Here is a 15753-nt window from a genome sequence, read left to right on the forward strand (position 1 = left end):
GAAAGAGGCAAATAAAATAATTATATAAATGGAAATAATTAATTAGTATTTAGTAGTAATTAAACCTTTAGTATTTACTATAAAGATTTAATTGAATGAGTATAGTGATATATAGTAGTATAGTTTATTTTATAATTATAACTGTGTAAATAAGGAGTTTTTGGTGTTTGTGTAAATATAAATTTAATGAAAGAAATAAAATACAATAATGTCTATTTAAATTTTATTTTTAACAAACTACATTTATATATATTTTTAGAAACCTTTAGAGTATGCCCATTCTCGTAATGAGTTTACAAAATCTCCCTTTACTTCAATAAATCTACCTAATTCATGCACTCTCGTTTCTATGTAGCGGTTGAAATTTGTTTGTAAGTGTTCTTTTATTAAGTCGTTCATTAACCAAATATCACCTTCTAATTTTCTCAACATCGATACTTTTCGTTGTCCTTTATGGGTGATAATCAGATATATTGGCAACTCATGATTTTTGGTTCTTGGCATAAAATATGGTAGATCCTTTGCTTCTTCCTTTGGTGGAATCCATCCAGATGGATAGGTTTCTTTAGGTTGTACTGGAGGAATTGTTTCTAAGGGCAAAAGACGTTCTACATATGCCCATTCAGGAGGATTTTTTTCTATTTCAAAATCATATTGTTCTTTGATTTTTTTGACAAGTGGTGAATGTGAATAGTTAGAATAGCTCCTCGTTGTAGATACCTGTGAAAGAAAAAAAAGTTAGTTTAGAAAATAACCTCAAATTCGCACCACGTGATTTTAAAATAAAATGAACATCTGAGTTATAATACTTAAAAAAGTACTACAAACAATACGATTTGAATTGAATAGGCTGAATCAAAGATTTTTTTAAATATATGAAATAAATATATTATTATTTTTATACGGTCAAAGCTTTTTGTGAGGGTGTACACCCATAGTTCTGTCACATGTCGCGGTCAAAGCGACATTACAGCCCGACGCGAGTAAATATAATTGAATAATTACCGATATTGACTCTGGTGTAAGTTTTATACCCAAATCTGCAGCGTTGTTCAGGATCCGCCCGGTTTTTCCGACAAAAAAACGTGCAAACGCGCACTGTGAACGCCACACGGTCGCCATTTTGAATAGCGAATAGAGCGATTGCTTGCTACAAGAGCAATAAGAACTATATTATTCGTTTCGAAGGAAACATTATGGCGGACGCCTGCAGACATTTGGGCTTTTCAAAAATCGTTTTCTAAGTTTAATCGTGTGTTTTTATTGAACTTTTTTGCATATTATGGTGCATTGAGTGTCTAATTGACTGTTTATTGTGGTTTTTGGCAGTTCCGTGGAATAAATTGTGAGTATTTAGTGAGTACATTGCGGAGGTGCGCCACGGGTAGGGAAATGATTTGGTGCTTTCTGTCTCTCGGTCGACGCACACGCAGCGCACAGCTGTAGGTGGCGTTGCGGTCATACGAGATGTGTACCAAAACATAAGATTTTCATGACTTTTCCGGCTGGATTTTCTATGCAACGAGCGCCTTAAACGTAAATATTATTATATATTATGCATGTCTACACATTTGAGTGCGCGTTAAAAGTTTTATTTATTTACATTCCGTAGGTAAAATAGGTATATTAAGAACGCAAAGTTGTTGATTTGTCGTGCATCGCTTTTGTTTACCACGACTTTTGGACTTAATTTGCGACCGAATTACATAGAATTAAGTAATGAATGCTCGTTAAATATATAAAATAGCACACAAAATTCTCAAATACTGCAACTTTTGTAATTTTAACATGATAATTCTTCTAAAATCTTTAACTATATAAATGTTATTTAATTAGTAAATTATTTATAATAAGATATTTAAAATATATATTTTTTTATATTTCAGGGTGAGATGGCATTTCACATTGAAGAAATAATGGCTCAATATTATTAAAATTCAAGTAGTATAGAGGCCAAGTGTGACAACTCTATACAATCTTGAAATAATTACACAAGAGAATAGTCTAAGAATATAAGACATTAAAACTGTAATAGGGCTGTGACAGAAGCCAGTAGTCGGGTCAATTGTGTGTCTTTATTCACCAAACAACATACCAGACCCCTCTGACTCCCAACAGAGTTGATAAACAACAACCTGATGTCGGAAAAACAGAATTATCCCTCACTACACATTCCATCATGAAAACTAAACAGGTTAAAGAAGAGACAGATAAGAGCCTAGATGAAGAAACAATAGTTGAACCCAAGACTCGTGCCCGTAAAAAGGCCTCGGACCTCAACGAGGAAGAGAAAAGCAAACCTTCCCAAGATGAACCGAAAACATCCAAAGACCCCAAGAAAAATGCACCCAAGCCTAAAGCAGTAGTCAAGAAAAGACCTCTAGGTATTAGAAAGACAAAAACTTTGAGAAGAAAGAAAGTTGTAGCTGCAAAGAAAAATGTCTTAAGACAAACAGTGACACGTACGAGGAAGGCTGGCAAAGCTGAATCTGATAATTCTCAAGATAAGGAAACCGTCCCATTGATACCTGCCGGAGAAATAAAAAAGGAGCCTACAGAGGAAGTAACACCTAATTCTAGGTCTTCGAGTCCCAAAACTGCTGGCAGGAGAGTAAGGCTTAGTTCTGATATGGTCATGATGAAGTCTGTCTTAGGTGACTCTCCAACCAGCTTAGTCTTAGGACCACGTACCAGCCCCTACTCTATGCGCTCTGAAAGAAGCAATAGTCCCTCACTTTTTGAAGGAAAAAACTTAAGGAGCGGGAAACCAAGGAAAGTAAAAAACAATCTATTAAATGAGGTTGTAATGAAAGAACAGAAAAAAAGACGGAGACTTCTCTCTGACTCAAAACCTTCAGAGGTTTCGGAGACTTCAGAAGATTGTAAAAAATTAAAAAGAGGACGTTCCTGCTCAAGGGATGGCAGTGAAATCTCTAAATGCTCAGATATAACAGAATCAGATATCAGCCTCAGCGAACCACTCAATGATAGTGAAAACAAGGAGCTCAGCAAAAGCTTAGATAAAACTAAGACTGACCTAGATATAGATATTGAAAATAATGTACAGATCTCTCCTATTGGAAAAGTGCCTTCTCTTAGTGTTGACTCAAAATTAACTGAAACCAAAACCGATACAGAGCCTAGTTCTATAGTAAAAGAAAAAGATAAGAAAAAACTGAGCTTAAAAAGAAGTACTTCATTAGACTCCGACAACAATAACAGTAATAGGATTAAGTTAGAAAATATTAATGTATCAGACCTAGAAGACAAATATTTGCTGAAGACTGATAATGATGCGCTTTTTGAAGAACGTAGTAGTATATTGACTAGTATGTCGAAGACATTTAATTCAAAGGAGGTATCTAAAAATATTAGGAAAGCCAGAAGAGGAAAGAAAGCAGCGACTACATCAAGACCCATTAACCAATCTTCTAAGAATGGTATAACTAGTACAATAACAAATGACTTAGCCGAGGACAAGAATGAAACTGTTGACACATTATCTAAAGAAATCAGTGATCTCATCAATGACTTGGACCAGAATATAGATAGAGACCAAGAGATGATAAATGATAGTGTAAATACTGATCCAATGACTAAGACCGTTCGTCAGTTCTACGGACATTCAAAGCCATTAGGAGATAATAATAGCATTATTACACCTGAAACCCCAGTCAAAGATAAAGATGCAATTTCAGCAATAACAAATGAATGCACGCCGTCTAAGAATGATGATAGTGAAAATATCCGCCTTCACTATGAAGAAGATTCTGCTGAGAAATGTTCCGAAAATAGACAAGAGATAACTTATAAATGTAGCACAACAGTAGCCAGCATAGACAAACTCATGGATAGACTTAAAGAATTTGAAGAGTTTGACAAGAGAAGACAAAGACAAGAATCAGAATCTAAATCAAATGATAGCAAGTCTGTGATGGTAACAAATGATGTTGTTTTAATACCAAAATCGGGAGCAGACATTAAACCTCTGAAAGACATGCAACCTGTTAGATCACCAGAAAAATTAATTGAAAAGGAAAATGTGTTGAGTTGTTTTGAAAACAACTCAGCTATTTCAATAGTCAAAAGAGATCAAGTGAGAAGGTCTATTGATGTAGATCTTCCTAATTCTGTCACATTAATAAAAAGGAATAGTGTCAGCGCAAGAAAGGAATCAACAAGTTCCAATCATTCAAAAGAATCTGACGCTATCAGTATATTTGAGAAGTCATTGGGTAAGGATGTGACTTTGACTGAAATAAGGAAATCGGTAGAGAAAGCAGCACCGACGCCGCAAATCGATTTACATCAATTCGCAACTTTACATCCAAACAGCCCGAGTCAAGCTTTAGTTAGCGCACTCGACTCGAATCAGATATCAATAACTCCACGCAACATAGAATCGAAACTAAATTGCAATGAAGTGCAAATAACTAAAAGGAAATCAAGTGGTGGCTCTTCATCGAGAAAATCATCGGACACGGGGATTGAATTAGAAGAGAAGATGGCAACAATAGAGAAAATAAAGTCACCACCACATCAAATGAAATCACCAGCGATTTCAATAACCCCTACGCCGGTTGCAGTAAAGTCACTCGAGGCTCCCCAACCTATGGAAGCAGAGGCATCCGCGCCTCCATTAGAAACTGTTAAAGCTATTCCTGAAGACATATCTTTGACCTCTGAAGTCCCAAAACTAGATAGCGCTGTTGTAGATTCTGCAAAAAATAAAACTGAAACCACCAACGTTGAAATTAAACCTGAGTCACAACCGACCCAAAAGACAGAAATAATTGAAAAACCGACTACGGAACCAATTATAGAGACAGAGAAAAAGGAGGCAGAAAAGGTAGAACCAGTTCAACCAGAGATTAACGTTAAGAAAGATGAACCAATCGAACCCAAGATCGAAGAAACAAAACCGAAGGTTTCAAAAGTAAAATCGGCACGTAATTCTACAGAAAACTTGCCGGGACCAAGTAATGTTCTTCAAGAAACACCTGAAAGTCAGAAGAGAAAAGAGAATGTACTTAGAACTCTAGGATTGCTGACACACAAAGCTGCATCTGAGGCTAAGATAGAGAAATTAAAGGAGAAGGAACGTATATACGGTATGAATTACTGCGGTGTTATGGGCAAGGGTAAATCTGGGAAGTCTGATTACACTGGTACTCTGAAAACTGTGATAAAGTTGAGTCGTGGCGCTGGCGAGAGGGACAAGAAGAAATACAGGAGTTCATTGAAGATGACCTTCCAGAAGAGCAAAAGCAGATCTGGCAGACCACAGCTAGAAGTAGGCGACACGGGCAGCGATGATGACGCCTTCTACACCATCGAACGACGAGAGGTATTTATTGTTTAATCGAAACCTTAAAAATAATTAGTCTTTATTTTAAGAAAGTAGTCAGTTTTTTTAACTTTTCAATGAATCTATATGCATTTCAAATAATTCCTCTTTACAAGCGTTTGGTTAAAAGCACGAATCTCTGTTTCATAATTGAAAATCTAAAACTTTGTTTACTTCTCACTTCCGTGTTGATCTCTTTCCTATTTATGAATAATTTTTTGATGGTAGATATTTATTTTCACGAATTTGTCTTTCAGGGCGGCGCAAACGCAGCATCAGAGGGTGGGCACAGAAAGTCTCATTACAGTAATCGGCTTAACAACCATGGTGTGTGGATATTGCACTCACCCATGCTTCATGTTTATGAACAAAACCGATAAAACATTAAAAAATACAACATAAATACAAAAGTTATGTAAATAATATTATCTTATGAGTATTTTTTTTCAAAACAGTTGTTTTGTTCATATTCATGTCCTTTTATCAGATCTCGTTAAGAATATTCTTAATTCAAATCTGATGGTTTATAACATTATAATCCATTACAAAATAATAATCTGTTATAATTATTTTTCTTTTTATATGTTTTTTTATTTCATACGACATCTGATAAAGACCACAAATTAACATCTTTAAACTTTAAGATTTCTGACACACTAACACAAATAAAACGACAAAATAGCCAAATTAACAAGGGGTAATGGTAGCAGAATAATTCATTAATTTTATGTATTTCTAAAACACACTAATTTAAAAAAAAAAACAAGCAATAAAACAAACACCTTAATTATTAAACTAGCATGCTATAATACTTCTTTGCAAAAAGATATTCAATTTATTTAAGAATATTTCATTATTGAATTTTTTTCTAGTGGATAGGTGGTCAAATATTTTTTTTGTCACTGTAAATTTTCGGTTTCAACGGTGAGTGAGCCAGTGTAGTGACATGCAAGTTGAAGACCAAATCCCATGGCTAGTTCGCACAGGATTAGTTATTATATCTTACAATGTTTATGTCATGGACGGTTACAATAATTTACCATCAAGTAGAACATAATTATGTCTTATAGCAGAATAACATCCCATTTAATCTGTAAAAAAAAACACTTAAAATAATTATTAACAAATTTTAAAAATAAAAAAATAATAAACTTAATTGTAACTTATATAAAACGTCCACTATACAAATATAATTTATACTAATATTGTAAATACGAAATTCCGTCTGTTGTTGTTCCACGGCGAAACCCTTAAATCGAAGATTAAATTTGGTATAAAGCATGTTTGAACATCAAGGAAGGACATAGACTTTGTATACCCATAAAACGCGGACTTCCGCGGGCGACAACTATTTTATTCTATCCAACAACTGCTGGATCACCTCAACCTCACCCCACTGGTTGTGTTCCCACTTAAATAGGAAATTCGGTGTTTGCAATTCGTCAGATTATCTAAGATCTGTACAATGTTTTTTGTTAACTTAAGGTTGTAAAGTGTAAAGCTTTTGGACACTTGATTTTGTGGAGACGTAAAAAATAGTAATCAAAATTATGTAATTTTATTTAAGTTTGATAAAATTATCTGAGTTTAATTCGACAAATTTATTATGATATTTTGATCACCATTGGGGTCATCATTAGTGAAGGGGTTATTACCATTCGAACCAATGATCATACCGTTTCAAAAATCAATTTCAAATAAATAACACTTATGTAGATAAATCCAAGAAAACCATAAACTCAAAATTCGACTTCAGGCATTATCCTTAACAACTTCTAATGAAATGGTTCGTGCATATATTCAACAGATGCAGAAGCAGTTCCCGAGCCTGAACCCAAGGAGACACTTAATCTGGTTATTCCGGAGAAAGCTTCATCGTTCAGCATCCACCCTGGGAGGCTTTGTATGGACCAATGTTTCTACTGCGGGGGCAAGTTTGGGCTTTTCGACACGCCCTGTCATATCGCGCAAATGAAGAGCAGCGAAAGACAGAGGAAGGTTTTAGACAGTGAGCATTGTTTCTTTATCAAGTAAAGTACATACATCCTTATTTCAATTTGTGATTTATTTTTCTAAATTATTCAAATTATTGGCTTTCCTCTCCTCTCTATTATAAGTTAATCTGCTTCACTGCTTCATAATATTTTTAGGAGTAAATGTAATAGGCCTTATTTCTTTGGTATTTCAAAACTTTACATACATAATCTATTACATTTGTTAATTATCAGTAATACAATACGTGTGTATTATTGATGAGAAAAAAATGTAATTGCATACACCCCATCGTCTCCAGAGATTAGTGTGAACACTCGTGACAATGTGCTATCCCCCCCCCAGACGAGGAGAAGTTGACAATCGACAGCTGCCTGTGCGACGCGTGCTACCGCCACGTGGACCGGCGCGCCAACTGCCCCTCGTACCGCAAGCGGCCCGTGGCGAAGCCCCCGGACACGCCACAGCCGCCCGAGCCGCCCACCGCCGCGTGAGTACTGATGCGAAAATAAGATTCCTGTCCTGAACCTGCTATGTATTAACTGTGATAAGAGTCAACTTTAATTTATATCTTTTTTTAATAATCTTAACTTACAAGTATATATATAGTGTATATTACTTTATTTTAATTAAAACTCAGGGTCTTTAGAACTTCTTGAAAAACCAGAAATATAGTGTGTTTAAAGTCGATGCGTAGCACAATAAAAGAGCTTATACTGATGAGTATCGTTATAAATAAAATTATTCATGTAGTCTTTATTGCACGCAATTTACAAAAAATATATAAAAGAAGAAGAAGTATATTATAAAGTATGCAAAGTCGACCTTATCACTTACAGTGACCTCCTCCAGGCAACCTCAATTCAGGATAAAGCCAGAACAAGTACAGACATAGTGTGCACTTACAACTAACTTTGTAAAAGGAGAAGTTTAAGAATAGAATGTAACATAAAAGCAATACTATACTCACAGACAATTATTTTAAAGATGTGTACTCAGCTTGTGTAATTTTTGGCAGCAGGGAATTCCATAATTTGACAGCTTTCCTGTTTATTTACTTTATACTAACGAGCTTGATTGGTCCAGTGGTATGGAGAAGGTACCGACGAGTCCTCCGCCGGAGGAGGAGAGTGAGGAGGAGGCGGGCGCGGGGGCGGTCCGCCTGGCCACCTGCCACGCCACCGCCTGCCTCGTGCCAGCCGACCACTCCATACGACGCAAGTGGCTCATCAAGATGCGCTCCAGTGTCAACAAGCTGGTGAGTTGCGTTAGAAATGGATAGACCTGTGATTTGATTGATACTTCCCCTCGAGATACGGATTTGCATCTTGCACAACGGTCATAATAATACTCCTCCCTAAGTAAAGCTTTTACGTTAATAGCACTGGACATCGTACACTGAAGCACGTCACTGTTCGTAAAAGGCTGACGACCAAGTACAGTTACAATACTCATTGTATATATAAGGTGACTAGTGACTGCCTCGTTGGTCTACAGATTGATCTTGATGTTACAACCTCACGTCGAGCTGATAAAAACTTATTAGGTTTTGCTGTTGCCCAGTAACAACCCGCAGCTTAGAAGTTGGAACTGTGTACACTCCCGTGCCTCGGAAAGCATGTAAAGTCGTTGGTCTTGCGCCTGAACTCTTTCCGGTCGTGTCGCATTCGCCGTCCACATCGGATTGTGAGAGTGCGCCTGTGCATACATACTATAGTAGTATGTCCTGCGTCGGTCGGTCTCCCATGGGATTAGACGCCGCAGCGGAGTTTAGTGACTGAGACGTAGGTCTGCTTCGGGCGTTCTGACCGCGTTCTGATCGCTTGCAGCTGAAGCTGGACTGCGACTACCCGGGCCTGCACACGATCCCGCTGTGCGCGGAGCACCACCGCGTGCTGGCGCCGCTCATGGCCTGCGCGCTGTGTCGCCGCCGCCTCACCAAGCACCACAACCTGCACTTCATACACCACGTGAGTGTCGATACGAGCAGCGTAGTTGCGTGTCAATTGATATTATTATAAGTCTGTAATCTCACCGCTATAAACATAAACAATATCCGTTCTTCAGGGCTACACCGAACTGAATCCATTATTTAAAGAAGCGGGAATTCCAGTGGAATTCAATGAACGACCTGTACTTTGTAAAGTGTGCCGCTACTTCTGTACGCTTCTGCAGCGGCCGGGACACAATGACAAGCATGCCAAAGCGTACACTCGCAAGTATGTATTTCTATTTTCATTCATTCATTCTTTTCAACAGTCATTGCTAAAATGAAAAATTTTTATTTTCTATAATTTTTTATGCAATTTTATGTATATATTAGCTAAGTGATTTAAATGACCTATTTCATTTCAGACTCCTTCTAATATACAACGTAGAAATACCACCTGAATTACACCAAGAAGTAGATGATAGTAAAGTTCTAGAAGATTGTAATACTAGTGCAAGCAAACAGAAGAAGAAAGCACGCACTAAATCTAAGCAGAGAAAATCTACAGAACCAGAAAAGCCCGATAGCGAATCTTCTGAGAGGACAATCGAAAGTTCTCCAGAAAAAGAAAAAGTAAAAGAAGACAATATTGCAGAAGATCCTAAATCTACCCAAGCACAACCTTTAGCAGAAGATATTGAAAGTCTCATATCGTCAAATAAAATTCCAGTTCCAGGAGCTAAACCCACTGAGAGCAATCCTCAAAGTGACGCCTCCGAAACTGACATGGTATCTGATGTAGAAATGCCTCTGCTACCTTTAGACAAACAGACAGAACTGAGATATCTTCTTCAAAAGCAAAACAATCCAGCGCAATTCCAACAGAACAAATTGACAAATTTAACACAGAAACAAAGAAATATTCTCAAAGTGCACAGTCTTGGCATACAAAAGCCGGGACAGCAGCACAGAATAATTGATAAAAACGCAAAGAGAGTGCATAAAATAGGTCAAATCGTCACACATAAGGACAAAACTAGTAAAAAAGAAAGCGAAGTTGAAATGTTCGAAATAGACAAATCGAAAGAGATCACTATATTGAAAAATATATCGCTCAATGATGAGTGCACGATAGAGACGATACCCAATAAGAAGCCAGCTGATATTAACACACTTAAAAACAAATGGCAGATGTCAGAAAGTTTTACACAAGTTAAGAAAAATTTGAGTGAATTATCTAAGAAATTGCCAGCTGACAAAGATTCAAAGAAACACTCAGATTCAAAATACTCAAATCCTGTTAAGAGGTTGGAAACGAATCCATCTATATCAGTAAGAGAACTTTTCCCCGGTGAGGAGGAAATGAATTTGCAGTGTAATATAGAATTCAACAATGTCAAAGGTGTGACTCCAGAAGGTTGGGAGAAGTGTAACACGATGATTCAATATGACGTGGAAACTAGAAAACTTTGGACCGAATTACAGCGGCCATACGGAAATCAGTCGAGTTTCTTACGACATTTGATCTTATTAGAAAAATATTTCCGTAGCGGTGATCTTATTTTATCTCACAATGCGTCGCCGCACGCAGCAAACTATAGCACGTCAATACAAAGTAGACTCCGAGCTTACGACAACTTACCTCCTGAAACCTCGCGACGCGAATCCGTGAGCTTAATTGAGTTCCGTAAGAAACCTTCAGTAAATGGAAAAAGTTTGCTAAAATCCAATCAAAATTCGGAAGAGAAAGATCCTAAAAAGTTCATGCCTCCACCTGGAAATCTTCCAAAAGCTAAATCAAAAACGGAAAAGAAAACCAAGGCATTACCGCCGGAATTAATAGCAATTAATACTCCAAACGCTCAAGGCAGGAAGGCAATACAAAATGTCTTGCACAATATTCAACAATTAGTTAAAGGTGTCTCGGCGTCTGACCCTACAGAAGTAGCGGCCGCACCGTTACCTCCACCCAAGTTTGATCCCCCTAAAGAAAAGAAAGAAATGCCTGGGTTAAAGTTTGAACCCATAAAGGAAAAGAAAGACAACACTAAACTAGACAAAGAAAAGAAAGAAGCAACAAAGTCTGATACGCCCAAAAAGCAAAAGGCTAACAGCAAAGGTTGGAGACCGACTCTTATGCCCATAACACCAGTAAGTTCTATTTGCTTTTCGTATCACTTTAAAATATCATTCATTAGCTCATTAATTCAAACAATTAATTTCAAGGTTTACATAATCTCTTGTAAATATTTTTCAGGAAAACTTAGCCAAAGTCGCTCGGGAACCCTTAAAGCTTGCTGTAGACGGACACAGTCTTCCAAGTTTGGTGCAAGTTTTATCAGCAGGCAACCGATACCACATTACATTCGAGGATTACAACAAAATGTGCCTCATCCGCCGGGAAAGACAGCAGAGATTGCAAGAAAAAGAAGCAAAATCAAAGAGACCATCTATCGAAGAGACCACAGTTGTTACAGAAATACAAACTGCAACAATGCTTGGTAATGGTGGAACAGTTGTTCAAAATTTCACCACTGAAAAGGATACTGATAAAAAAGAAATACCAGACTTACAAATCGGTACGAATGCTGCTACGATACTGAAGAATGTAGGTCTTAAGAATATCACAATAGCTCCTATTCCTCCAAAGACGGCGACCGTGACGTCCCAAACCATATCTACGGCTGTCTCCTCACCGTCATTGCTGGTCACCACGCCTATTAAAATCCCTCAATTGGGCCCAGCCGTGTCCATTACGAGTGAAACAGTGTTTACACCTAATATACCAATAATGACCCCAAGTCAAATGATTTTACCTAAGATTCCAAAATCGCTAACAGTGATACCGCAGACTATGGTCTCAAATCAAGGAGTCGTGGTCCCCGTGGCGACGACCGCTCCCTCTCAAGCGGTGATAACTGAGCAGCGACCATAACGAAACCTAATATTCGTGGTTGTATAGTGACCACCGATCGCGACTTCGAAGCCAGCAGACTGATGGTAGTGTAATACTACTCGCAAGAGAGATACGTTAGATTAGATGAGATCCCTTGAGGAATACGGTGATAGTGTGATTTAGTTCCCAAATATTGAGTGATTCGGTCTGTGCTTGTCGCGTGTGACTCCTAAATTATTAACAAATCCTATTTTCGTAATTAGTGATATGCCTCGGATGTGTTCGTGACGGGGGCGCAGCAATATGTAAGTGAGAGCACCAGAAAGCCTTAACTGTGTATATATTAGTGTAGGAACGTCGACTTCATGAGCTGTGAATATTGGTGACGAGGATTGTGTTGAATATATTGTATTGTAGTACTCTGATTTATTAGTTATTATAATTGTTTGTGCAAATGATATGGGGAAGTCTGTTTATCTCATCGCTCTATTTATTGATTATTATTTATTTAATTTCATTAAATTAAATTACGCACACTTTATTTATTTCTTTGGTTTTTCACTTATCATAAAACCACACCATTTATAAAATAAATTAAAGATAATGTACGTGATAAAGCCATCTAGACAATCAATTAAATAGCATCCCTAAAATAAAATCACCGACACAGATTCAAAATTCTCTAGTCAGTTTAGAAAATGCATTTATAATTTATTTATCACAATGGAATCATTACAAAACTTCGTATCATTTGCATGAAAATAGACAATTACTTTTATGTATACAGGATGATGTTATAAGTGATCACATTATATTTGGCTGTACATACTAAATTGTTTTTTATTCCCATTTTTAAATATAACCAAATTCCTCATTTAGATATTTACCAAATAGCATGTGATCACTTGAAACTATTGAATATGTATAGTGTGTAATTATAGTTTGGATATCATTGAAGCATATTTTGTAATAATAATGTTTCGTAGAAACTAATTCACATATTGATAGTGTAGTGCACTAAACCAAACCCAAAATGTGGACAATATGTGATCCAAGAGAGTATATTGTAACTAGATCATGTATCTAAGTGCGTGATACTCTGTGAATGTTCACGTTATCAGCAAAATTAATTATCCATTTGTATCGGAACAAAACACATAATATGACCAATTTACTGTGCAAATTTATTCCATAAGTGTATTTTCCATAGTGTAAAGTAACCGAACCGTGAGTGATCCAGTGCCTGACGGAACTTTGAAACAAAATTATGTCACAGAAGTTGCACTCTGTAAATAAAACACGTGGAAAAATACTGTTTTATATTTGGTAAAGCTCATGGTTGAGAAAAGTAAGTTAAACATATATCTATTGTTGAGAATTACTAGTATTTTATTTTTGGTCAAATATCTTAGGATTACGAACCAATGTTAACGATTAGATGTACAGGACGTGTGTTAAGGCGATGCTTCTCGTATACACCGGCGCCACACATTCGACACAGCACAGTCACATCCATACACGTCGCGGTGGTCAATATTCGCGCACTTCGTATTGTTTTTGTATAATTCATACCAAGTCACGAAGGTTTGAGCCGCAGCATGTGTAGCGCCGGCATAATGGTCTCATTTAACTATATTCAAAGACTTTGATTTTATGATCTGTATCATTATGTTAAGGAAACAATTAAAGATATTCCATAAATGATAGAATATTTTTTTAAGAAATAGTATTACATGATATATTCGCATACGATGTAATTTTTGTGTTTTCAGTTTCTGATATATAGAAGTAAGTTCGGAACGAAATCAAAAGACATTGTTTCCTTAACATTCGATAAAGATTATTTTAAATTGTTCAAAAAATATGGAACAGGGATCTGTATATATTCAAACAAATAAGTGTTAATCAGAGTAAAGGTAACTATTTTTATATTAAAAAAAAAAACAATGTAAATATATATATTATGTCGATTTTAATGACGTGAAATAAAATTTTCCGAAATACGCTTCGAAGAAACGAATAATTGAGCTAAATATTAAAAACTTCCGTTAATACTGCTAGGTCTTATCGTGTTAAAGTGGTTATTACATATATACTAAAGATAATATTACTCGACCATTGTAAAATTTACATCGTCCTCGTAGAATAAGAACTGTTAGTTTTGAAAAGTAAAAAAAAAAAAAACTAAAAATCATTTTGTATATACTTGTAATTAAAAAATATGTATACCATTATGTGGATACTGGTGTATTAAATACAGTCCATTCCAATGTAATTTGTACAAAATGTTAATAATAAAAAAAAAAATCAAAATGTTTGCATTTAAAAATTTACACTTTCGTTCTTATTTTCAATTCTTTTTTTTTTATTACGATGTATGTATTCAATTTTATTAAAGTTTATATTTTATCTGTTTATATTTTGTACAAATTAAATTGTAATTAACTGTAGTTACTCTTTGTTTTATTACATTTTGTGGTTTTACCTTGTTTCGTAACTACATTGACTTTGGAGACGATTAGTTATATGACGAGAAATATTTTGAAACACCCTCCATGATAATGAACTGAAGAGATAACATAAGATGTTTCATCTCTATCTGTTATTTAAATTAAGATGTTTGTATGAATTTAGATAATTGACAATAGCTTACTCGCGACGCCTTCAATAGTCCCATAACGGAATAAGAAAACCGTTTTTATATGTTTCGTGGAAGTTTTCGCCTTAATATACAACAATTGTTATATAATAATAATTTAGTATTTGGAAGTTTCAAAATTTGTTTTTTTTTTTTTTATTGTGTTTCGATGCTCACAATTTATGAACAAATGATTATAGGCCTTCATAGCCCGGATGCTTAATTTCTTCCAAAGATAGCGTGTTAGTTTACAATATTATTTTTTAGTTTTTACGTCCGGCACGAGATGTCGCTGCGTGCCCGAGGTATGAATTTGTCTAATAAACATATCCTTATGTCCTGAAATTTGTTTTTTTTCTTTTACTTTATTATACGATATACTACACTTGTAGTAAAACAATTTAGTTCAAACATTCTTATTTTTTACAGATAATAAATAAAAAAAACATTTCAATTTGTATTTATGCGACTGTTTAATATCTACCAAAATATTATATAATATTTAATTTCTAATTCTATTTAATTTCATTGCTAAACAGCACTTACTTAAAGAATCTATAAATATGAACTTAAGAAATGATTGAATGAAACAAAGTACCTAATTGTTATCCTATTATTTTGAAAGCAAATATATATTTGGTTTAGTTCTTAAACCTACTTATAGATTATTATGATTTATGTAACTTCTAAAATGACAAAAATCACAAAGTTGCCATTAAAAAATAACTTAGAAATAAAAAAGGAGCTCATTTAATTTAAAAAGACATACGCATAACCAATTAAAATTAATGATATACCCACTACCTATACAGATAAAAATATGTAATAATAAGTTATAAATTAAACTAGCTTATTTTAAATTATAATATAGCTTAAATTTATTCGTGGATAAGTACAACTATTATTTTTATAATATTATTTTTTTAAAAGAATGTAAGAAATTGATATAA

General features: G+C 35.3%; 2 protein-coding genes across 4 annotated transcripts; one reads left to right on the forward strand and one right to left on the reverse strand.

The window, feature by feature from the left end:
- Positions 1-209: 209 nt before the first annotated feature.
- Positions 210-1155, reverse strand: LOC125068926 (probable 39S ribosomal protein L49, mitochondrial). Its single transcript, XM_047678308.1, has 2 exons — positions 1006-1155; positions 210-720 (listed from the first exon to the last, which is right to left on the reverse strand). Exons 1-2 carry the CDS (start codon positions 1120-1122, stop codon positions 256-258), a joined length of 582 nt encoding a protein of 193 aa, XP_047534264.1. The 5' UTR covers positions 1123-1155; the 3' UTR covers positions 210-255.
- LOC125068925 lies at positions 998-14109 on the forward strand. Of its 3 annotated transcripts, none has more exons than XM_047678305.1 (10): positions 998-1345; positions 1887-5347; positions 5605-5674; positions 7155-7355; positions 7685-7829; positions 8426-8597; positions 9169-9309; positions 9407-9558; positions 9695-11420; positions 11527-14109. In XM_047678305.1, exons 2-10 carry the CDS (start codon positions 2180-2182, stop codon positions 12202-12204), a joined length of 6453 nt encoding a protein of 2150 aa, XP_047534261.1. In that variant the 5' UTR covers positions 998-1345; positions 1887-2179; the 3' UTR covers positions 12205-14109. The 3 variants fall into 3 exon arrangements, with proteins under 3 accessions (XP_047534261.1, XP_047534263.1, XP_047534262.1); XM_047678307.1 differs by having other exon boundaries at positions 5605-5629; XM_047678306.1 differs by lacking the exon at positions 998-1345 and adding an exon at positions 1379-1536.
- Positions 14110-15753: the final 1644 nt, after the last annotated feature.

Source organism: Vanessa atalanta, chromosome 14 (genome assembly GCF_905147765.1).
Source record: "Vanessa atalanta chromosome 14, ilVanAtal1.2, whole genome shotgun sequence".
In the NCBI taxonomy this organism is placed as follows: domain Eukaryota; kingdom Metazoa; phylum Arthropoda; class Insecta; order Lepidoptera; family Nymphalidae; genus Vanessa; species Vanessa atalanta.